This window comes from Populus euphratica, unplaced genomic scaffold, assembly GCF_000495115.2.
Source record: "Populus euphratica unplaced genomic scaffold, PopEup_1.0 scaffold21.1, whole genome shotgun sequence".
NCBI classification, from domain to species: domain Eukaryota; kingdom Viridiplantae; phylum Streptophyta; class Magnoliopsida; order Malpighiales; family Salicaceae; genus Populus; species Populus euphratica.
In genome coordinates this window covers 984,068-1,008,503 of record NW_011499887.1, presented here as the reverse complement: position 1 = coordinate 1,008,503, position 24,436 = coordinate 984,068, and the positions used below count along the sequence as shown (strand labels likewise).

The window sequence follows — 24,436 nt, the reverse complement described above, 5'->3', positions numbered from 1 at the left end:
CCCTTCCGCTCACCTCTTCACTGCAGTCATCTATTCTTAACAATTGCAAAGAGGGAAGGTAGGGTATCATCCCTTGAGATTCAGATTCTGATAGCGACTTCAATTCTCTGCATCCAACAACAATTAATCTCCGAAGAGAATGCATCCCCTCATCAGGCAGTGGCAGAGACTTCAATCTTCCGCATCCCCAAATCAATAGCTTTTGAAGAGAAGAGAGATTTCGCAGCCCTACTTCCGGAAGAGATTCCATGTCATTAATTGAATCCAGTAATAGATTCTTCAATTTGGAGAGAGGAAGGATAAATGAAGAAGAAGAAGAAGGAGAGACTGGTGATGTCATCTTCATTGTCTGCTGTAATGGCATTGAACTAGTGTTTTGCAAATGAAGAAATTCATCGAGAGTTGGAAACAATGGCATTGAAGTCAGATTTGGACAATCAACAATGCTCAAGGAAGAAAGACGTGGAAAAAAGAGCATTATCAACCCTTCTTCTATTGTCGACTCATCACTATCATCATTCATCTCATCTCTACTCCATCTCTTCCACCATCCCTTCAGTCTATCACAATAAGAGATACGAAGTTTCCTTAAGGATGGGAAAAACGTCGACGCTCCTCTTCCTCCATCCCCCTCACTATCTATGTACTCCAAATCACCCAATCCCTCAATACTTAATTCTTCAAGAGAAGGGATTCCATGTAAGGGAGGGATATGCTGAAGTCTTCTACAGTCTTCTAGACCAATCCTTACAAGATATGAGAGATTTGAAACCCAACTTGGAAACCTCATACCTCCGTAGCCTTCAATTCTCAGCTCTTGAAGACTCGAGTTTGGCTGGAGGCTTTGCAACATTTTATCATACAAATCAATATCTGAATCACTATCCAGCTCTGGGTCCCACCATACGGTTAACGACTGAAGATATTTTTTATCTATCAATCTAGCTCCTTCAAATTCTAATATACAAGAATTCCTCTCATATCCCTTTACTCTTATTTCTAGCCTTCCTCTCAATTCATTTAACATCCTCAACTCGTCCAATCCACCTATCATTTCAGATTTAGGACTCTTTTCTTTTGCAACCACAAAACATGACAACGTCTGTAGACTAGTTAATTTCCCAATCCCACGAGGCATATACTCTAACTTTTTACATAGATCAAGATGCCTCAGATTGATCAGTTTGCCAATATCCCTAGGTAGTCCCTCAAGGTTATAACAACCATTGAGCTTGAGCACTTGCAAATTTACCAGACTGGTGACAGAATTAGGAAGTGCCTCCATCTTATTATTCGAAAGATCAAGATATTTAAGGTGCTTGATCTTTTCAATGAGAGGTGACACTTCCTTCATTCCAAGAGACCTCAAAACAAGCACACGCAAACGCCTAAAGTCTCGACAAATTGATACCCATGCCCCCTCATCCCATTCGCCACCTTCCAATAATACAAGTGTTCTTAGACGTTTTGCACAAGGCAAAGACAAATCCAATTCCGTGTCAAGTGACACGTGCCGAGTCAATTCACTAATCCTATTTCCTCCACGCTCCACTTTGATGCTCTGAAAACCAGCGACATGGGTTGCAAGATCATGCATAAAATCATGCATTTTGCAACTTTCTATGTTACCTAAATCATCATTTTCCACTTCGTGAAAGAAGGACCTCCACAATAAATTCTCAAAGCACCTAAGACCAACAATTTCTAAGCACTCACCCAAATTTGAAGAGCTAATAAACCCTTGTGCAATCCAAAGTCGAATCAATGACTTCACATCAATCCTTTGACCTTTTGGGAATAAGCTACAGTATGCAAAGCAATGCTTCATATATGATGGAAGAGGATCGTAGCTTAACTTAAGGGTATCTATGATGTTATCATCTTTGACCCTATTTGGAAGTTCTTGTTGGATAAAGGGCGACCACTGGGCTCTATCTTTCAAAGACATTAACCTCGCAATTGCCTTTATGACCAAAGGAACTCCACAACACCTCTCTACAATCTCTTTTCTAATTCTCTCATCTACATGACCCGACTCCTGGCCTTGAGGAAATGCCTTTCTTCTAAACAGATCCCATGACTCCTCTACAGACAGACCTTTTAAAACATGTGGTTCTATTGTGCTTGCGAATTTGGCAATTACATGAGAACGGGTAGTTACCACTATCTTACTTCCTACTGCATCACGTGGTAATAACTCCTTCAAACTATCCCATTTTTCACCATCATCCTTACCATCCCACACATCAAACATGTTGAGCTAGTGTGGTCTTCCCCAACCTTCCCATTCCAACTACGGAGATGACAGAAACATTATGCTTATAGATGGAATTCATCAGAAAAATTTTAACTGCCTCCTTGTCACTCTCTCTCCCAACTATTTTTTCAGGTTCAGATGAGGTAGTTTGCTCCCTGGCAGTGGTCAAAGAAGCTCTCTCCTCATCACGAACCTCAAAGTGGAATATTTTACTGTCAGTTTCAATGTTATCTAGTCTCTCTCTAAGTGCTTTAACTCTATGACCCATCCGTAAACCATACACAAATTGGTTTGATCTTGAGAAAAAAAGGCGTACCTCCCTCGATACTCTTTTCCCGGGCATCAACTGTTTCCGCAGAACTTGTGTTGAGAAATCGTCCAGCAAATCCTCTGCATCATATGCAGCTTCCCGCAGCTTCATGAGCCAGTCTTGGATTTGACGGTTCTGTTTTTGTGCCTGCTCCTCAGCGTCTTGAATCACAGCCTTAATCCTGGTAACTGTGTCATTGAGCTTCCGCAATTGATCTTTGATCCCCCACCATAGTGCAACCTCCTGAGCAATTAGGGAACCTAATGTCTTTATTATTTCCTCCGCAATATTGAAGAGAACACCTTCAGCCATTTTTTCTTTGTAGGTCCAAGAAGGAGTGGGTAGAAGACAAACTCAAAGGAGAAGAAGAAAGAATACGTAGGTGGTTTGGAATGGTGATCGTTTAGTATGCTAAAAGGGTTTTTTTTTATAGTGAAGTCGATTCCGACGTTAACCAAACAGTACTCAAAGCAATGTGTGGATACTGTCTAAGCTGCCAATAAATATCCCTTAATCCTTAGCCTAGGACCACACTTGTATTAATTGTAGGTCCCAAGAACGAAGATTAGGGGGCAAGTGGAATCTGTCGAAGTCTAAGTCAAGCCAGCCAGTTATGACTTGGTTAGCACTGATTGGAAGCAATAATTTAGACAGACCTGCAATAGTTGGATTGCAAGCAATAATTTCGCAAGCAATTATGTTGATGCTGCAGAGCACAAGATGCTGAAGGACCAGAAAATAGACCGCTTCAGTCTTCAGAAGATGCATGCTTTCCTGTACTAATATTTCATTAATTTAGACAGAATCACTATTTTGCAAAATCCGATGACCGGTTCACGTGAATACTGTCCCTGTAGTCTCATTTAGATTCAATAAAACAATCTTTGAAAATACCATCAGGAAAATGTCACGAATTGAATTTCATATCAATAATCAGGAACGCAGGAGCAGTATTAAAAAAATATTTTCTCTCAAAACAAATATATTAAAAAAATAAATTATTTAAAAATATATAGTATTTTATAATTTTAAGAAATATTATATTATTTAAAATTAATAAAACCAAAATAATATTTAAAAACTTCTTATTAGTAATTAAAACAAAAACAATAATTTATAATATTCATTAAATTATTAAAATTCAAACTTAATTCAAACTATGGGTGATTATTTTCAGTTCAGTTCAGTTTTTATCAAAAAAAATAAATAATCTGAAATTATTTTTTGAAAAAAACGAAACCAAACCGAAATCGGGTCAAACCGACCGGTTTTGGTTCGGTTCATTTTTTAGGGCAAAAACTAATTCAAACCGGTTTGACTCAATTTTTTCAATTTGGCTTGATTTTTCCATTTTGGCTTGGTTTTTTTCCAGTTTTTTATCAATTTCGGTTCGGTTCGGTTTTTTTGGTTTTTTGCTTATAAAACCAAAATTGAACCGAACCCGCCAGTTTTTTCAAAATTTTAATTGGTTTAATCGGTTTTTTGGTTCATTTTTTTTAGTTATTTTTTTTGTTTTCTCAGTTTAATCGATTTTTCAGTTTTTTTGCTCACCCTTAATTCAAACAGGGTAATAGTTGAGTGTTTAAGACATCGAATTAAACCTAAAAGGAAAGTCTTGCAAAACAAGGCATACCAACCAAAATTGAAAAAGCAGAAACACTCAACAAAGTTCACCTACTAAGAGAAACTAAAAACCTGAAATAATATTAAAAATAAAGGGCGAGTTCAACCAATTCAATTAGGGAATAAATTTTAATATATATTTTAGATATTGATAGTTTTCAAGTTGATTTATTTTGATATCCATATACATATTAAGCATATTATCATATGGTAGTAGAATACATTTTAGAAATCAAATACCACCCGAAGGTAACTACTGTGGAAGGATCAGTCACCACAGGTTGATGTCTCTCTCACTAGCTAGATATATAAAATACTATATGCATATAGGCTAACTACTCTTCGTTAGCATAAAGTTATTGCCAAGTCCTATATTAAGGCGTAATAGATATTCACATAATCATCAAGAAATGTATATCATCTCGAATAGAATTTAGCTCCACAGAATACAAGTGTAAATTCAAGAATAAATCAGTATTCAAAAAATAAAGCAATATATATAAATATTCAAAAAATTAACTAGTTGTATTCATCATATAATCAACATATTTATGTATTTATATTATATGATTATTAAAGATTATTTCCCTTACTTGAAAAATATAGAACTAAAAGAAATATCATATGAAAAATGATTAGTACTTAAAAGTGCATTTTTATCATGGTTTTATATCATCATTTTGCACTTGAAGTATCAATAACTCCTTAACTAAAATATGTTTTATAAGAATGTATCTAATAATATAAGATACCTATAAATTGTGGTAAATGTCTATTTTTAATGCAGGCCTATCACATAAATGAAAGGATTGATTGATGACTTGAAGAACTTAAATTGCAAGGATAAAGAGATGGCCAAACTTAGAAAAGAGATGTCGGTGCAATCCAAACCGGAACACTATTCGGTAATTGGGTCATATCTAGAGCTACAGATCTCAGATTTAGGTCCAATTTATATGGATGGAAAGGTAAGACATAGGCCTACAACTTTCATATGGAGCCCAAGATCTAAAAAGGCCATTATCAAGTCCAAATTGTAGCAACAACAAAGAAGCCCGAATCTGTCTTCCAGCCCGAGCACTGTTCGGTATTTTGGCCATATCTGGAGTTCTAGAAGTCCAAATGAGCTGAAATTTTTACACAAGAAAGCTGAGACAATTGCCTACAACTTTCATGTTTACAACTGGCTCCAATTTTGACGTTATCAATGACGTTTTGGGCAGACAAGAGAAGATAAGGATTGTCACCAAGTCAAAAGTTGGTCACCCACTTATCAATTAGTCATCAAATCAATAGTTCCCAATTTTGGCCTATAAAAGGAGGCATTTGCCATGCATTTAGGCATCTTGGTGTTCAGATCAAGATCATGCTCTTCCTTTCTCTCTTTGTATTTTTTATGCTTTGTTTTCATTAATATTAAGTTTATGCCTTTCATTTCCTTTCCTTTACTTAGTTAACTTTTATGTTCTTATTTTGTTTATCTATTTTGCTTTCTTTCATTATGTCTAGCTAAGTTAATTATGTCAAGGTGAAAAGGTTACACTAATGGTGTAAGAATAAGTATAATGTAAACTTAATATGGACTTTAATGTTTGATACTAACATGTTTTATATTTGCTATCTTGTTCACTCTTTAATACTTTGCTTGTTAAATGACTAATCTTGATTTATGTTGTATAACACTTGGTACAACAAATGCTTGGCACTTTCATAGCCCATAATGTATGGTATAACCGACACCTGAGCTATGAAAGGAACTTGATTTGTTGTTAACATAAGTTATAATCATGAATGCTTGACGAGATTTACAAGTATTAGCATTAATTGAATAAGATGACTAATGTAATCATGTTAACAATATATAATCTGATTGGAACCTCCTTTGTGTGTGGTTTCCAATTCAATAATAAGAGTTTATACTATACTTGTTTGATATACCATTAGTGGAACCTCTAACCTTGACATTTGTTATTATCATTGTTTAATCGTTACATTAATATTCCATCTCAAAGTTCTCATCATCTTCTTCTTCTTCTCTTTCTTTATTATTATTATTATTACTACTACTACTACTACTACTACTATTGTTATTGTTTTCTTATAATTGTTCTTTATAATTTATACAATTAACCTCCATGTGGTTCGACCCCGGTCTTGCCGGGTTATTTATTACTTCGACACTCCTGCACTTGGGAGAAGACATCAACCTTTTAGTCGTGTCAAAAAACCTGGAAATTTTATTGAGAATTGTTAGGAGAACTTACAACAAATATACAAAAATATACTAGAAAACAACTCAAAATAACACAATTTAAAGTTTATAATGCATAGAAGAAAACAAGGTTTAGTCTCCTAAGTTTAGGGACTAAAGCGATAATTTTTCAAAACAAGGACCAAAATATAATTTTACCAAAACTAGTGGACTAAATAGTAAATACATAACCATATTGAAATTTCACCCACAAACCATCCTAAATTCTTTCGAGAACGAACCAAGGACCAAACTATTTTTTTTTTAAATTCAAGGACTAAATGTAAATTCCTAAAATTAAGGGACAAATTGAAAATATTTCCAATCAATTATCAATTTGAGATTCATCATTCTTAACCTTATAATAACATTACCCAGAATCTCAAAATACACTTAGGGGTCAAATTATAATTTTTTTGAAATTTAGAGACTAAATTGTAATTTCTTATAAATTAAGGACCAAAATAAAATTGTCATCTTCAACCACAAGACCATTATGTCCAAATTTTCCAGGTTGAAATGAATTTCTTAACCCATAAAAATCAATATAAATAAATTAATTCACAAATCCTTATTTCTAACAATCTATTTAAAATCAATCATTTAACATTAAACCCCTAATAATCATGCATTAATCTTAATAACATCAACTTCAAATCCTTATAAACCCTAATGTCTTCTTTAATCCTTTCATAAACAAACCATAATCAAAAGTAAAATGAGAGAGAACTATTTACTTACTACTTTCACCTTTTTTGAACCCAAAAGTTGAACTCTCCAATCAGATTATATATTGTTAACATGATTACATTAGTCATCTTATTCAATTAATGCTAATACTTGTAAATCTCGTCAAGCATTCATGATTATAACTTATGTTAACAACAAATCAAGTTCCTTTCATAGCTCAGGTGTCGGTTATACCATACATTATGGGCTATGAAAGTGCCAAGCATTTGTTGTACCAAGTGTTATATAACATAAATCAAGATTAGTCATTTAACAAGCAAAGTATTAAAGAGTGAACAAGATAGCAAATATAAAACATGTTAGTATCAAACATTAAAGTCCATATTAAGTTTACATTATACTTATTCTTACACCATTAGTGTAACCTTTTCACCTTGACATAATTAACTTAGCTAGACATAATGAAAGAAAGCAAAATAGATAAACAAAATAAGAACATAAAAGTTAACTAAGTAAAGGAAAGGAAATGAAAGGCATAAACTTAATATTAATGAAAACAAAGCATAAAAAATACAAAGAGAGAAAGGAAGAGCATGATCTTGATCTGGAAATCAAGATGCCTAAATGCATGGCAAATGCCTCCTTTTATAGGCCAAAAATGGGAACTATTGATTTGATGACTAATTGATAAGTGGGTGACCAACTTTTGACTTGGTGACAATCCTTATCTTCTCTTGTCTGCCCAAAACGTCATTGATAACGTCAAAATTGGAGCCAGTTGTAAACATGAAAGTTGTAGGCAATTGTCTCAGCTTTCTTGTGTAAAAACTTCAGCTCATTTGGACTTCTAGAACTCCAGATATGGCCAAAATACCGAACAGTGCTCGGGCTGGAAGACAGATTCGGGCTTCTTTGTTGTTGCTACAATTTGGACTTGATAATGGCCTTTTTAGATCTTGGGCTCCATATGAAAGTTGTAGGCCTATGTCTTACCTTTCCATCCATATAAATTGGACCTAAATCTGAGATCTGTAGCTCCAGATATGACCCAATTACCGAACAGTGTTCCGGTTTGGATTGCACCGACATCTCTTTTCTAAGTTTGGCCATCTCTTTATCCTTGCAATTTAAGTTCTTCAAGTCATCAATCAATCCTTTCATTTATGTGATAGGCCTGCATTAAAAATAGATATTTACCACAAATTAAAGGTATCTTATATTATTAGTTATATTATTATAAAACATGCTTTGGTTAAGGAGTTATTGGTACTTCAAGTGCAAAATGATGATATAAAACCATGATAAAAATGCACTTTTAAGTACTAATCACACCACCAGAAAATTGATTACAAATGGAAATACCAAGGGAATATTTCTGTCATTAAATTTCTAATGGATTTTACCGATGACAATATCCCTCAGTATATACTGAGATAATTACAATGGGAAAAATATAATTAAAACAAAGCAAAAAAAACAATAACGTGTCATTTATACCAACTGAATTACCAGCGATATTTATTTTGATGATAAAATCATTGATAAACTATTAACACTTTTCATCATGTCAATTACAAAGGGAATCACTAATGAAAAATTCTGTCAGTATTTTTCAGAGAGCTATAGAACTGTTCACTTTTTAGTTGCACTATTAATTATTGTTCTTTATAGACAAAATTATCAATGGATTGAAGAGGGTAAAATTTGTTTGCATGTTTTTTCAGTCAATAAATCCATTTGTAGTAATATTTTTTTTATTATCGATGAAAGATTCACCAATGAAGCATTTCTGTCTATGATTTTCTTGGTAAATTAACTACCAACTGAATGATATTATAAATACTGACAAAAAATTTTGTCGATGAATATAAAGATTATGGTAGTGGGGAGGGTCATAACGGCCATATGAATTAGAAAAGAGAAAAACAATTCTTTTGCAACTTTTTATTATATACCTTAGTTAACTCAAGTTAAGTTTAGGTTGATTTAGGCATATATTTGGACTAAAAATTGGGTCTTACAAAAAGAAATTAGTTAAATTATTGTTTGTCAAGAATTATCAGCAGCAATATATATGTACCGGTCTATGAACAAGGTTTTCAATCAAAAAATCACAAATTGAGTACATGTATTTCTTGGCTATGTATCATGGAAAAGAGAAACCAAACATGAATTATGTATTCTAGGTTATTATCATTAATGCCTTTTTAAAGAAAACAATATCCATACAAGCTGCAAAGGAAATTGAGCAAACACATCGACAATCTAAAAATTGTATGTATGTTCTTATTAGTCAAGTTCATTTAGATTCATAGTCTATTAGTCTCAAATGCCCCAACCAACGCCTTTACCTTGTTCTTTCTCTCCTTAAGTAGCTTATTCTTAATCTCTTCGATCACATCATTGTATGCAGCATGAGATTCCTTTTTATTGCCTTATACCATTTGCTTTTTTTGTGGTGAAATTGTATAAGGTCAGAAAATAAGGGATCTGGCAGTATGGAGATTTTAAAAATAAATATAGGAGTATTAACTGGATTGTAAGAGGTCATACCTACTCGAGTGAGGATATCAATAATATACTTATGCTGGCATAACATTAGACCCATAGTAGTGGGATGAACCTCAATGCCCAAACAATAGTGAACGACACCTAAGTAACAAAGCTTGAACTCTAAACTCGATAACTGTATTAGGTGATAAAGCATGGCAGATTTCTGCAGCATAGCAGAGTTGTTACCCGTAAGTAAAATGTCATCAATATAAAGTAGAAGATATATCAACACTAATAGACAAGATAAATAAAGAGATGTCAACTTTAGAAGCATGAAAGCTAATAGAAATTAGAAAATCACTCAAACAAGTGTACCATGCTGGTGGAGCTTGTTTTAAACAATATAAAGACTTATACAATCGGCACACATGAGAGGAGATAGTAGAGTCAATAAAACCTGGAGGTTGTCTCATGTAGTCCTTTTCGGAAAGAACATTATCTAGGAAGTCATTATGAATATCAAGTTGATAAATCTTCCAATTACGAGAGACCGCAATAGAGAACACTAATATGATTGTCGCGGCTTAACAACTAGACCGAAGGTTTTAAAATAATTAGTGCCTTCATATTAAGTAAAGCCTCTAGCCACTAAACATGTCTTATACCGCTCAACATTGCCATCCACATGGTGTTTTATCCTGTACACCCACCTGCAACCAATAATATTCATCGAAGGATGAAAAGGAACCAAAGACTAAGTGTTATTATAGTGTAAGACCTGAATTTCATTATGCATAACACCATGCCATGCCCCATACCTATCAATATTAGAGAATGTAAGGGGCTCACAAGTAGGAGAAGACAATACCTAACAGTTAGGAGTAGCAAAGGTTGTTGCAGACATTGTTAGAAGAGTAGTCTTCAACGGCCGAGGACGAAGAACCATCAGATGCTGATGAGCAGTAGATTGAGGGGTAGAAATATACGTCCCTTAAAGAGGTGAACTTGTTCCTGCATAATGATCATTAGAGAAACATGCAGATGGTGACATAAGGATAAGACTAGGTGGCGATGGTATGGTGGCAGACAAGGCTATGAAACGGTGGGGTTGTTTGGGTAGAGCTAGAGGTGTGGCAGAGCAGCTAGGTGAGGCATTTGGCGAGTCAACTGGGAGAAAGTTGTGGGAGGTGATCAAAGTAGGAAAATATATGGGTTGTGAGGGAGTGGTTGGGGGTTGAGCTAGCTGTTTAAAATCTATAAAAGGAAACACATTGTCATGAAAACGAACAGGACAAGAGACATATATACGTTGAGAGGCGAAATTAAGGCAACAATAACCAAGATACGAGGAACTATAACCTAAGAACATACAAGGAGATGAACGAAAATCCAACTTATGAACATGATAAGGACGCAAAAACATAAAACAAAGACACCCAAAAGTATGTAATCAAAAGTACGATTAAATAAACATTTAAAGGGAGACTAATTTTGAAGGATAAGAGTAGGCATGTGATTAATGAGATATACGGAAGATTCAAATGCATAATTCCAAAATCGTAATGGAAAACTACATTGGCTTAAGAGTGTAAGACCAGTTTTAACAATATGACAATGGTGACGCTTAACATTGTCATTTTGCTTATACGTATAAGGACATATTAACCTGTGATGAATACCAATAGTTTGAAAGAAACTATTTAACTTACGATATTCATCACCCCAATTAGTTTGAATAGATTTAATTTTACGAGAAAACTGACACTCAACAAGCATTTAAAAATATTAGAATATAGAAAACACATTGAATTTTGCAAAATATGAAAAATACCATATGCATTTCTTATGCACATCGATAAAAATAACAAAGTAATGAAAACCATCAAAAGAAAACATAGGAGCAAGGCCTCAAACATCACTAAATATTAAATCAAAAAGAGTAATAGTTTTGTTACCCGTACATCACAATGACAGACATGAAAACTTGCGAAGCGAACAAGCTTGACATTGAATAAGTGAGCATCTAAAAGTAGACATTATTTTATTTTTGGAAACTAACAAATTAAAAATACAAGTAAGATAACCTAATCGATGATGCCGTATATCAACAATGGTAGAGACACAAAGAGACCAATAAACTTGAGTAATAGTGGTGGTAGAAGACTAAGAAAGAACATAGAGACCATCATTCTTATGACCCGAAAGGAGCACTACTTCGGTGGTGAGATCTTTTACATAAAACACAAATGTGTGAAATTCAAAATAAACATTTTTATTATGATAAAATTTCTGAACAGATAGCAATGGTTTGGTAATGTGAGGAGCATGAAGAACCTTAGATAATGTAAAGGTGCGTTTAGGGGAACGTAACATTATATGTCCAATATAAGATATGAATAGACCTTTACTGTCACCAACATGCAAGTGATCATTACCAATATAGGGTGCAGAATCAGTTAGAGTCTCAAGATTAGACGTAACGTGTTGTTAACATCGGTGTCCGGGAACCAAGTAGGGGCAAAAATTGGACCAACAACAAGATGGGTATAGGGCTGGTGACCAATGCTGTGAAACTGAACACATTGTAGGGCTGTGTGGTTGAATAAGAAGCACAACTGACACTTGATGTTCTATTTAAAAGATCGGTGAGCAGGCCACTGCCTAGAAAATGGTTATGAAGGTCCGTGTATGACAGTGGTTATGCTTTGGTCACAAGACTAGTTACCAAGTTTTTAAACTCACCACGAAGACCATAAAATATATAGAGGTTGAAGTCTTCAAGAGAGAGGGGTTGGCCAGCAGAAGCCAATTCATCAAATAATGACTTGGCGTGCTGCATGTATGCAGTAACCGAAGCATCTCCTTGCCAAAGATCTTGAAAAGACCCATAAAGTTGCATAATGCAAGAATTCGATGGAGAAACGAGTGTTTTTTTAAGAGCGCGCCAAATACAAGAAGAAGTCTAACAATTTACCACAAGATACAGGACGTCAATGGAGTGAGAGGAGAATAACATGCTTAAGATAAGTTGATCCTATTGCTTCCAATGGTGAAAAGAGAGGTTACTTGCCAACGAAGAACCATTAGAATAGTCAGAAACATGAGAGGGAGGATACGACACTAAGCCATCGACAAAGTGAAAAACACCTTGACCAAGAAGATATGGCTTCATCTGAATTTGCCAATAGAGATAGTTAGTTGTCGTAAGCTTTAATGAGATCACTTGATGAGTGTTGGACAACATAATGATAGAAGGAGTTGTTATCTCCATGATGTGAAGAGGGACAACAAAAACATAAGAGAAGGAACCATGGTTCTACTCTGCTGGTTAAGGCTGCTGATGGTGGGAGAAGGAACCAGTGGCAGTAGTTTTTAAGTGGTTGGCTGGCTGGGTTGCACCACTGGTTTAGTTGGGGGAGAAGACAACGGCAGCAACAAAGTCCATTTAGAAGAGGGAGAATAGAGGTTAGCTAAAAAGGGGAGAGGGAGAAAAGAGTTTTGACAACAAAAGATTTTCCTACCAAGTTGAGAATAATTAAGAGGTTTAACCTATTGGTTAGCCAATCTTATTTATGTATATGTGTAGATCAATATACAATAATAATGGTGAGATTACAACACAAGAACATGACTACAATATTTTCTATATAGATATATTAATAAATTATAATGCAAATAGTGCTGGGGTATTATTAGAATTGTGTAATCATCCTATGTCCATATGATCAAAATTAATGTGGATCATACCTATTTTCTTTTTTTTTCTTTCTTTTCCTAATATTTTTTCTTTTAGTTTTTTATTGTTTGGTAAAATGCATTTTCAAGTTGATTTGAACCACAATTTAAAAAAGGTTCTTCTTTAAGGATCAACTCTTCTTATCCATATAATACATTCAAATTTTTTTAAGAAATCTTATCCATATAATACATTCAAATGTTTTTAAGAAATCTTATTATTAGTGATTTCAAGATTAAAATTCCAAAAGTTAAGAATAAAGCAAGCATTTTTAATATCAAGTCAATCTTAATACCTCATGCGTACGTTAGTATATATTCGGGGTTTATTAAATTATATTCGAAAACCAATATCAAAGCTCTTTGGCACACTAAATGTTTTTTTTTTTTGGTAGGATTAAGGGAAGACCAATATTTTTAGTTTTTTACAGTAATACTTGGTTAGTGTTTTCAATCAGAAACCATGAAGACAACAAAGCGGGAGATAATATATTTTCAAGTAATTTTTATTTTTTTTTTATTTTAAAAATATAAAAATTTATTTTAAAAATATATTTATTTTTTATTTTTATCTTTTCAATCAAATTTTTTATAGAATATTTTTATAAAGAGAAATTATTAAAAATATATTAAAATAATATTTTTATTAATTAAAAAAATTATTATAGAATAAAAATATTTATACAAATAGAGCATAAAACTAGGAGCATAAAGCACATTCTCTAAATGTTTAGACACCGCATTCTTTTAAAATTTGATTTTTTTGTTTAAAATAAATTTTTTTATATTTTTATAAATTATCAAATTAAAAATTAAGTAATGAGTGTTGGTTGTTGAGGTTCTATAAGTATAGGATTGATAAATTATAAATGGGTTATTGATATTGATACGTGGTAAGTTAGTGATGAAAAACAATTTGATACATTTTGAAGAATAGTAAATATAATAGTTTTATTATTTTTAATGTGTTATCTTCCTTATTTTTTATTAATATTATATATATATATAGGCATTTCATGAGGTGACACGGAGCATTAAATATAGGCTTTGTATTTAAATCTTTTTTTATATAATAATTTTTATTTTATATATAATTTGTATCGTATGTAGATTTTAATAAATGTATCCCAGAGATAATCGTTTTTTTCATAGAAGGAAACGAAAGATGAATGTAATGGAGAAAAGAAAGAGAAGTGAATATGGAGTTGGTTTGCATGCTTTAGCTTAATCAATTTTAAACTAAAAGAATTTAGACAAACGGAGCATAAAACTAGGAGGACAAAGCGCACCCTATAAACTAAGGATGGATCGATTGACAGATAGATACAAGTCGAGAGACACGACAGCGATGAACTTGGGGACTAATAAATAAAGCACGTGGGACAACTCAGAGGTTGAAAGCTGCTACTAAATTTTGTAAATATATTTTGAAACAACATCCTGACATTAGATTAATTAAAAAAAAAGAGTCAACAAGACAAAATAAAAACATTGCTGAATCAAAGTTAGACAAGTCCTAATCACGCTGTTTATTTTTTTTTCAACTGAGGAATCAGAGTTGGACAAAATATATTTTTATTTTTTTTCAAATGACAATAAAAATATTATTGTCAGCTTAACCGACATCATTGAAAACATTGCTTTTTGATTCAGGTTGTGTAGGAGGATTGGCTGCTTCATTTTGTTCATTGATCATGTGGCAAGGAAGATGATTTGCACCATGCATCGACGTTTCGTGAAAGTCATGGGTTCTGTCAAGGAGCCCACCAGGCATCCTGTGATCAATTTCAATTGAGATGGCATGACTGAGGCTGATCGCACCTCTGACTTTAATGCATCTTCCCCACAGCACGAATACACTCAATCCCCTTCACAAAGGCTAAAGACGTTCACACCATTGCCATCAAATCTTGCTCATAACGCAATGCTTGGGTTAAATTTGGCCAATAATGAGAAACACACGACACCCAAATGCAGAGCAGCATAATAGAAACATAGCTGTATTGTTTTTGTAGGTATACAATTCCCAAGGTTTTCTTTAGGAGAGAGTTCACAGCGCATAAGAGCATCGATATCATTACATTATCTCATCTTACTGATTGATAACAGTCAGAATTCCATTGCTGTGACAGTACAATTAAACGAATTGTGCGCAAAATTGATGATATTAAGAAAAAGAAGATTCATACACAAGAAATATTTAGAAGACCATCCAATAAAACTACTTGTGCCAAAGGAGAAAAAAGGGGGACCATGCAACAGATGAGAAAATGAACGAAGAAACTGTACCAAGAAACTCGATTGATGCAGGTAACTGGTAAGGAGAGGCCTTGTAAAATGTCCTCGATGCTCATCTTTGCAGTTTTCAGTCAAGTTTTGTGCAAATTACGTTTGTAGGTGTGGAAACATGGCCTACTTATGATCCAGGAGATGAAGAAACACAAGGTCAGAAAAGGCAAACCCCAAGGCCATCAAATTGCAGAGAAATCCTCCGGCTGAATTGGTTCAAAACGAATGTTCCAGATAAATCATCCAAACAGTGCCAGGCAACTTCTACAATAGTTCAAGTTACCTCTCTGAGCTTGTTGGGTGATGTGGTTAGTTGTCACAAGGCAAAGTTCACAGCTATGGGCTTGAATTATATCTCACATCTTTGAAGATACTAGCACTTCCGGCATCTCAAAAAATTATCCACTTTGTTATCGCCATAAGAGACCAGACCCCAAGTGATTACAGACCAGTATCCATACTATAGGACTAGGAGAACAAATAATGATGAGAGAAGATAGAACAAGAAAGAATAGACCGATGCAAAAAAGGGAAAACATGTGAACTTTTTATAATGTTGATAACTTCAAAACTTTACCGATAACCAACTCAATCAGGGGGGAAATCCTTTAATTTTGCTCCATTTGAAAGCTGATGACATGAAAGAATAAAACCAAAAGGAGATGGGAAGAGTTTAAGAATTTTTACCTGCACCAGAATAATTAGAACATCCAATTCATTTTTCTCCATTATTTCGATGATTAAATAGAGTACTAAACAAGAAGTAAAACCATTATAAGCATCAACTGAAAAACAAGAGTCCCTTGTTTGACCATGAGAACCCCAAAACTCAACCAATTTTGAAATTTATTTTTCAAGAATATGGCCACCACATTTAAGATTCCTAAAAAACCCAACTTCTGTGGAACAGATATACCTGCCAGAAGTGTGTGAAGCAGCTCTCTATCCTTTTAAGTTAACTAAATGGGATGCCATTAGAGTTTGAGGAACGAGCATCACAGCTGGAGTGCAATCAAACAGAAGCATGCAGGCACTTAGTTTAGCAGGGAGCCCAAACATTCAATATTGAAGATTTGAAGCAGCTCTATCCTTTTAAGTTAAGTAAAAGAAATGCCACTAGAGTTTGTAGGAGGCGCATCACAGCCGAAGTGCAATCAAACAGAAGAATGTAGACAAGCAGTTTAGCAGGGACCCCCAAACAATCAAAATTGAAGACCCCAATGCAGGGTGGCCAAGAATGAAACCTCAAGTGTAGAGAAGCACAAAACCAATGAAGCAGACCCAGAAGAAACCTCAACACAAAAAGAAAAGGATAAAGTTTTAGCACCACTCTCAGAAGCAACCTGTCTCAATAAATTCATAAAAACTACCTACAGAGCCTTCTTCTTGATAAGCCTACAACTATCCCGCATAGCTTAAAGAAGATTAACATAGTAATAAGTATGAAGAAAACTTAACCAAATCCAAGAGGCTGAGGGCGTTGCCCGTTTAAAACATAGTCGTACTGAAGTCCAAACATATTAAACACACTAATTTCAGTATTCTCCAAGCAAAGCCAAGTCACCTAGGCAGCAACTCTTAACTCCTGCTTCGGCGCCGCTCCCTGATGCCATTTCTGCACAAAACACAGAACCACCACCCATTAGTAAATCAACATAAATAAGCAACATGGTTGAGGACAAGGTCCTAACAATGACAATTGGAAATAATAGGAAGTTCACTAAAAAATTTCACCCGTTGGCATATGGGAGCTCTTCACGTCCGCGGTATTGTGGTGACCTGCTATAGCTGCGCCCACGAGGTGACAGACTGCGGCGCTTGGGGGATCGTCCTCGAGGGCTGTAGCTCCTGCTCCAGAGCAACGCGTGCAAAAGAAGAATTTAAACAGGTGCAAAAACATCAAAGATAATTCCTCTTTATCAAAACAACAGAAATTTACAAGCACGCATACACATCATAGATACATATATATTTAAGGCAACATAAGTTTCAAAAATTCACCTTCGACCATAGCTTGGGCTCCTGCGATATCTAGGGCTGCGGCTGCGTCGTCTACCTCCTCCTCCTCCTGAACCAACACGCAAGCGACACTCACGAGCAAAATGACCAGGTTCCCCACACTCATAGCACTTCAAGTCAGAACCACCAGAACGACCACGACCCCCTCCTCGTCCACCGCCGCCACCACCTCCTCCTCCTCTAGAGTTGTGAGAAAGCTCAACTCTCCAGCCATTTTTTCCTGATCCAGAAACAATTGATTAACAGCTAAAATGAATCTCAGCAAAATAGACCAAATAGCTGGTGTAATACACATACTATACAAGCAATTTGCAGAAAGATAGAGATGAATAAAATTGATACACAACAGAGGGGTGGACTTCAACCTACTCAAAAGAAAAGACAAGTAGAAAACGTGAAATGTTTTCTATGCCTTTACCATGTCATGCAGTTAAATAACCGAAGATTCAAACAAAAAACTTACAATTATAAAACTAAACTTAGGGGAAAAAACACATACCATCCAATTCATGAATAGCATCCTGTGCATCCCTTTTATCATCGAAATCAATAAACGCATAACCTGGTGGCCTCCTCGCAACCCAGACACTACACATAACTCATTAACGAAATAGTCAATCATCATTATCAAAACAACCCGTATTCAAGATTCCATAAAACAGGAAAAAAAGATCAAGAAGCCAACCTTCTTATCACACCAAATCGGCGAAACTCATCTTCGAGATCACGTTCAGAGACTCTTGGATCCAAGTTACCGACATATACACGAGACATTGTTTCTTTATATCTGTCAAGATAAACAAAAAACCAGTTCGAAAAACCTGATCTTTTTCTCTTTTTAAGCCTCAAGCAACACAAGATAAAAACTTCCAAGAATCAAGAACAGCAAGGAACAACAACAATAAAATTGCACGCCGGATTCTTATAAAATAGACAAAAAAGACTTCATGGGCCGTAAGCAATAAATATTTTTTCATAAAAAATAAGACAAACAAGTGAAAGAGAGAGAGATCTGAGAAAGTACCAGGAAAGGCTTGTAGGGAGAACCAGACAGAGAACAATAAACCCTAGGCGCTAGCCGTGTTTCTCCTTACTGTTTTTGGTTTATTTCACGGCTTTGAGAGATATTTTCATAACGAGTAACAAATTAGACTTCTAAAGTCCTTCGATTTTGTAGTTTCGTATACGTTAGTCCCTACGTTTAAGATTTTAATATGCAATTTGGGCGTGAAACAGGAAAGGAGGGATGGGCTGATTTTTGAATTTTTTTAAGTTGGGCCTATTTGACCCACCTTCAAAAATGGGTCATGGGTCCAGTATTATCCACCCGAAACCGAAATATTTATTGTGGCCACTATTGTCATAGCGACAATAATGTTCTTTTTTATTTTATTTTATTTTATTTTATTTTATTTTATTTTATTTTATTTTATTTTATTTTATTTTATTTTATGAAAGAACAAGAGGGGCTAAAGACGATTTCATCCAAATTTGGTTCTCTCGTAGAAAATAAACTTGTCTGGAACTATTAATACGAATTACTTTTTTTTTTTTTTACTCAAAAGAAAAGACTTTAATATACACTGCAAAGCAATACATACCGAATAAAACAATACTTCAATAATTCCTCCCCTGAAGTCGACCTTATCTTTTTTTTAGATGAATAAATCAGGTTTGCCTGACTTCACTGCGACTTGACTGTATATATGGATTAGTTTATTATTGGCAGGGTTTATTATTGTAGTAGATGTTTTTTTCAGTTAAAAATATATTAAAATGGTTTAAAAATTTTTTTAAAATAATTTGAAATAAAAACAATTGAAGGTGCCGCCAGCGGCTTGCCAGACACTAGCACAGAAGGGTACTGGGTTGGTGGGGGAGGCTTTGTGGAGTTCATGTGGCTTTGTCTTCCACATGCTAATCACTGTGCGTTCTTGTCAATTCGCAAAATGCAAGCAGCTTTGACTACCCTCGGTGTGCGCACCAGATTATACATCCTTGAAACAACGTAAATTGAACTAATTGAATTAACCAATCAAGTTAAATATGTTTTCCCTTTTTTATTTAGCACAAGATTGGATTTCATTGAAAGGGCTGACATGGATGCTAGCTTCACATTATATTTTACCAAAGCTGCTTCCCACGCGCTTTGGCAACGACCCAACAGAGCACAACCGGTGGAGAAGTTTACCTGCACAGTTTGGGGAGAAAGTGAAGGAAAAGAAAGGCAAACGGCATGGAAAGCTAGCAAGCACAATTTTTGCTCCTTCTAGAATAATATGCACGAAGTTGGTCAATGAGCTTGCTCAGGGTATCATGCGACGACCCATCTTTTTGCACCGCCCTCCGAGCCACCCTGCCTAAGGCCTCTGCTCTCTCCCGCGCACTCGTTCCCTTTTGTCCTCCCATCAACTCCTTCACACCTTCACTAATAGCTTGCCTTGAAACAAGGATTTCAGAGCCTTGATTTTGTACCCTCTTGACGCCAAGCCCGGCTCCAAGTCCATCCACTATAAGCTTCGCATTCAAAGATTGTTCAGCTATCATGGGCCAAGCCAGAATTGGCACACCAGCTACTACACTTTCTAGCACTGAATTCCAACCACAGTGACTCAAGAATCCACCTATGGCACGATGAGATAGTATTTGGCGTTGATCAACCCATTCGCTTACAATCAAACCTCTGTCTTTAATTTTCTCCTCCATGCCACTAGGTAAAGACCATGCCTTTGAACGCACCACCCATACGAATGGAAATCCTGACTCCTCCAAGCCGAAGGCTACCTCATCAAGCTGAGAATCTGATACGTCAGCTTGTGTACCAAATGAAACATAGATCACAGAATCCGGTGTGCTTTGCTCATCAAGCCATTGTGTTGACATGGAGGGATTTTGATCTTGGTTAATGGATTTGTCAAGACCGTCGATCTTGTCATACAGAAATAAAGGGCCTAAACACCAAGCCTTAGCCCCATTCAGGTAAAATGACTCAAAAAAGGGGATATGATCCTTTTCTAGCTCTTCAAAGCTATTAATAATGATTCCCCAACTGTTTACATCAGCCCAACCCACCTCACCTATGAATTGAGACATGGGGTCATCATGGTTTGATGAGTTCAGTGTTTCTGCGGGCAAGTCTGCTTTAGTTAAGGTGAAAGGAAGTTTCATTCCAGGCAGGACAACTGGATCAAGCATAGACAGTGAGTTTATTTGTGATGCATTTACCCAAGATGATTTGCTAATGGTCATTGATAAAGCACTCATGCCATGAAATACTAGCCTAGGAACACCTAATGCTTGGCAGGAAGCAAGTGTAAAGCCTAGAAAGAAATCCGAAATAACACACAAGGGAGGGGCGTTGGATTTTATCATGGTTTCCAGTACCTCTTCAAAGGGCTTTTGGAGTTGTTTTGTGGCGTGGAGAAAAGGAAGCAAGAACTCCAATGAAGGGAGTTGAGATGTGTTTTCACAACCTTTAGGGAGGCCATCAATAGTGGGGAATGGGATTTCATGGAGATGGATATCAGGGTGACTAGGAACACACTTGGCTATTGATTTAGCATTTGAAGGGGTGGTGATGATGGTCACTTTGATTTGTTGACGTGAAAGAGCTTTTGATAGGTCTAGCAATGGAAGAGTATGGCCTTGAGCCATGAAAGGGAAGATGACGACACGGGATGCCGAAGGGGAAGGCATGGTATCACCCTTGCTCTCTCTAGCGTTACAAGGGGCTTGATCTGCTTTCTCAACGAACTTGTGTGTGTTCCTCGATGGTGCAAAATATTGTTGCTTATATAGATTCGAGAAGGCAATGCCTCACAAGTCGTGAATTTGAATCTCTCAATTGTAATGCAAAAATAATGTAATATAAGAAATAATCTCGATAGAGACTTTTACCCAAGTCTGATCTTTGATCTAAAATGGTTTTACTTATTGTTTTTCTCTTCTTCTTTTTTAATTTTCTCAACTTGAAGCAGTTTATTAATTATAATTTCTTGATGTTGTGTTCATATTTATCTAATAGTTATTTTTATTAAGACAGTATTTTTTTTTTTATTGACTAAATTGAGTTTAGACGAGAAATCAATTTATATATACTAAAAATTCAATCAAAATTTTTTAAGTTGATATTTTATTTAATTTAACTAAGAACTTTACTTGAATAATCCTAATTTTTTTCTAAATAATCTATCAAGTGTTCAGAGTGTTATAAAAATTATTTTTTAAAGTATTTTTATTATGAAAATATATTAAAATAATATTTTTTATTTTAAAAAATTCATTTTTATATTAGCATATTAAAATAATTTTAAAATATAAAAATATAAAATATTTTGAAAACCCAAAAACAACTAAACTGTTGCGTTTAACAACCATGTCTTCTTGCACTATTAATCTTGAATTAAATTAATTGATAGATTCATGTCACATTCAATTTCAGTTAGGCCAAGGCCGAGCAAAGTCAGTCAGGGCGTGAATTACTAAGAACAAAGTAAGGGTCTTGTCAGTACATTGTTAAGGATTTATGCCGCTTTATCCGTCAAGGCGTCAATCGTGCTAATTTTTCGGTTGTTTAATGTTTTTTAAAATGATTTTTATTTAAAAATATATTAGAATAATATTTTTTTTATTTTTAAAATTCAAAACAATTCAAAAGCTCTAAAAAAATTTAATTTAAAATAATTTTTAAAAATAAAACTTCAATAAAAAATATATTATTTAAAAATTTTAATATTCGTAAAAATAAAATTAAATATGATAGTGTGTTTCATGTTATTCAAAATATAAAAGAATAACACACGCTCCACGAGTTTATCATAACATATATATATATATATATATATAGAGAGAGAGAGAGAGGGGCACACACATGTTCTAGATTCTCACACGTTACACAAAAATAATACACGGTTGTTTAATATTTTTTTAAATGATTTTTATTTAAAAATATATTAAAATAATATTTTTTATTTTTATAATTTAAAAAATATTAAAAAATTAATTTAAAATAATTGTTAAAAATAAAACTTCAACAAGAAAACATATTATTTAAAAAAATTAAAAAATTATATTCCTAAAAATAAAATTAGGTATGGTTATGTGTTTCATGCTATTTAAAATGTAAGAGAATAATATAAGTTACACAAATTTATTATTTAATAATTATAAATTTAAATTTTTTATAATTATTAAAGATTTATATAAAATTAATTTTAGAATTTATATAATTAATTGATGTATATCTAAGCCGTTTCCCTCTGCCCATATTAATATAATTTTAGAGTTTATATATAAGCTGTTTAATTACCCATATTAATAATAAAAATAAATAAATAAACGCGGGGTTTCAGAAATTGTCGGCATGTGCCTCCTGTAGGTCTACTGTTTCCCTTTGCCCGCAAATAGGGGTTTTTCCCACGTCACAACACCTAGATATATTTTTCTATGTGCTGTCATGTTTGCTTCCACTCCTCTGCATGGTATTCGCAAATCATTCGGTCACTTTCATTGCTATTTTTCTAGATTTATGAGCACTGCTTGGGTTGAGAACGTTGTTGTTGTTTTCTTAAATGTATTTTTATTTTTAAAATATATATTTTTTAATTTTTAAAAAATTATTTTTAATATTACCATAAAAACATTAAAAAATTAATTTTAAAAAATATTTTTAAAATACACAAATAAACAGTACAAATTTTTTCATGTCTCCCTTTAATTTATTTTTATTCACCACAAAAGATGAGTAGCATGTTATCTTCATAATTAACATTAAAAAATTATATTATATTTTTTGATTTTCTTACTTCGAATCTTAGAATAGCATCAAGGACTATTTATTTAAATTTTTATCCACCTCAAGATCTTAGTAGCATATGATCTCAATTCTTAGAATTTTTAAAATAATGTTCAAGCGCTATTATTTAATTTTAAAGAAAAGAAAAAAATTCAATGAAAATATAGTTTTTTTCTGATCATGGTAAGAAACAAAATTGAACGAGACAAATAGTTTAATATTGGCCACACAGCATAGGAAAAACAAAATTGAAGGAGACAAAAATGTTCATACATACGTGTAGAACAAGACGACATGATACAGAAGAATTATTATAACTTGTCCAATCTCACTTTGTCAAATACTACCAGAGTGCTTCATTAAAAGTTAGTGTCCCCAAGAAGGCACAGGAGGTAATGGCTGTGATGCTTCAAGGCAATGGTTTGATGACTTCATCAACGCGACTAAAAGATGGTTTGATAGTATAGTTATAATTATTTTTTAAATATTTTTTTTATTATAATATATATGTTAATAATATTATTTTATTTTTAAAAAATTATTTTTAATATCTATATATTAAAATAATTTAAAATATATTAAATTTTTAAAAAATATAAAAACAAATTGAATTTAAAAAAAAAAACAGTTTACACCGTATTCTCAAATAATATTTAATAATAATAATTAATGTTTTTTAGAAACTATACCAAGGCAATGTTTGACACAATGTCAAACACATTTTTAATACTTGTATGATTTTTAAGTAATGAACATGGTGTTTTAAGGAAAATATTTTGGTAATTTCATTATTAATTTGAAAGTGAACAGTAATGGATTTTTTAAAAAAAATGATTATTATTGTGATTTAAAATATATTGTAATATTATTTTTTTTATTTTTAACTTCAACAAATAAAAAGAATTCAAAAACATAAAGAAAATATAATAATTTAAAGTAGAAATAAAATTTCATGCAACAGTGGTTTAAAATGAT

The 24,436-nt window shown here is 33.7% G+C and overlaps 3 protein-coding genes across 4 annotated transcripts in view; all 3 read right to left on the bottom strand.

The window, feature by feature from the left end:
* LOC105130533 (putative disease resistance protein RGA3) overlaps positions 1–3,026 on the bottom strand; it is a 6,644-nt gene extending 3,618 nt beyond the window's left edge. The window contains 3 exon segments of the mRNA XM_011033086.1: positions 1–6; positions 8–2,247; positions 2,249–3,026. The exon segment at positions 1–6 is cut by the window's left edge and continues 196 nt beyond it. Coding sequence (XP_011031388.1) covers positions 1–6; positions 8–2,247; positions 2,249–2,879 — 2,877 coding nt within the window. The 5' untranslated portion in view covers positions 2,880–3,026.
* A 12,530-nt stretch (positions 3,027–15,556) lies between these two features.
* Positions 15,557–18,786, bottom strand: LOC105130526 (serine/arginine-rich splicing factor RSZ22A-like). 2 transcript variants are annotated; one of them, XR_843250.1, is made up of 7 exons: positions 18,692–18,786; positions 18,353–18,454; positions 18,167–18,255; positions 17,650–17,887; positions 17,383–17,496; positions 16,565–17,263; positions 15,557–16,335 (listed from the first exon to the last, which is right to left on the bottom strand). XR_843250.1 is itself a non-coding variant. In XM_011033082.1 (6 exons), the coding sequence occupies exons 2-6, from the start codon at positions 18,439–18,441 to the stop codon at positions 17,227–17,229; spliced, it is 567 nt and encodes a 188-aa protein (XP_011031384.1). In that variant the 5' UTR covers positions 18,442–18,454; positions 18,692–18,786; the 3' UTR covers positions 15,688–17,226. The 2 variants fall into 2 exon arrangements, 1 of the variants encoding a protein (XP_011031384.1); XM_011033082.1 differs by having other exon boundaries at positions 15,688–17,263.
* A 916-nt stretch (positions 18,787–19,702) lies between these two features.
* Positions 19,703–21,474, bottom strand: LOC105130525 (UDP-glycosyltransferase 73B4-like). Its single transcript, XM_011033081.1, has one exon. It carries the CDS (start codon positions 21,361–21,363, stop codon positions 19,912–19,914), a length of 1,452 nt encoding a protein of 483 aa, XP_011031383.1. The 5' UTR covers positions 21,364–21,474; the 3' UTR covers positions 19,703–19,911.
* Between the last annotated feature and the right edge of the window lie 2,962 nt (positions 21,475–24,436).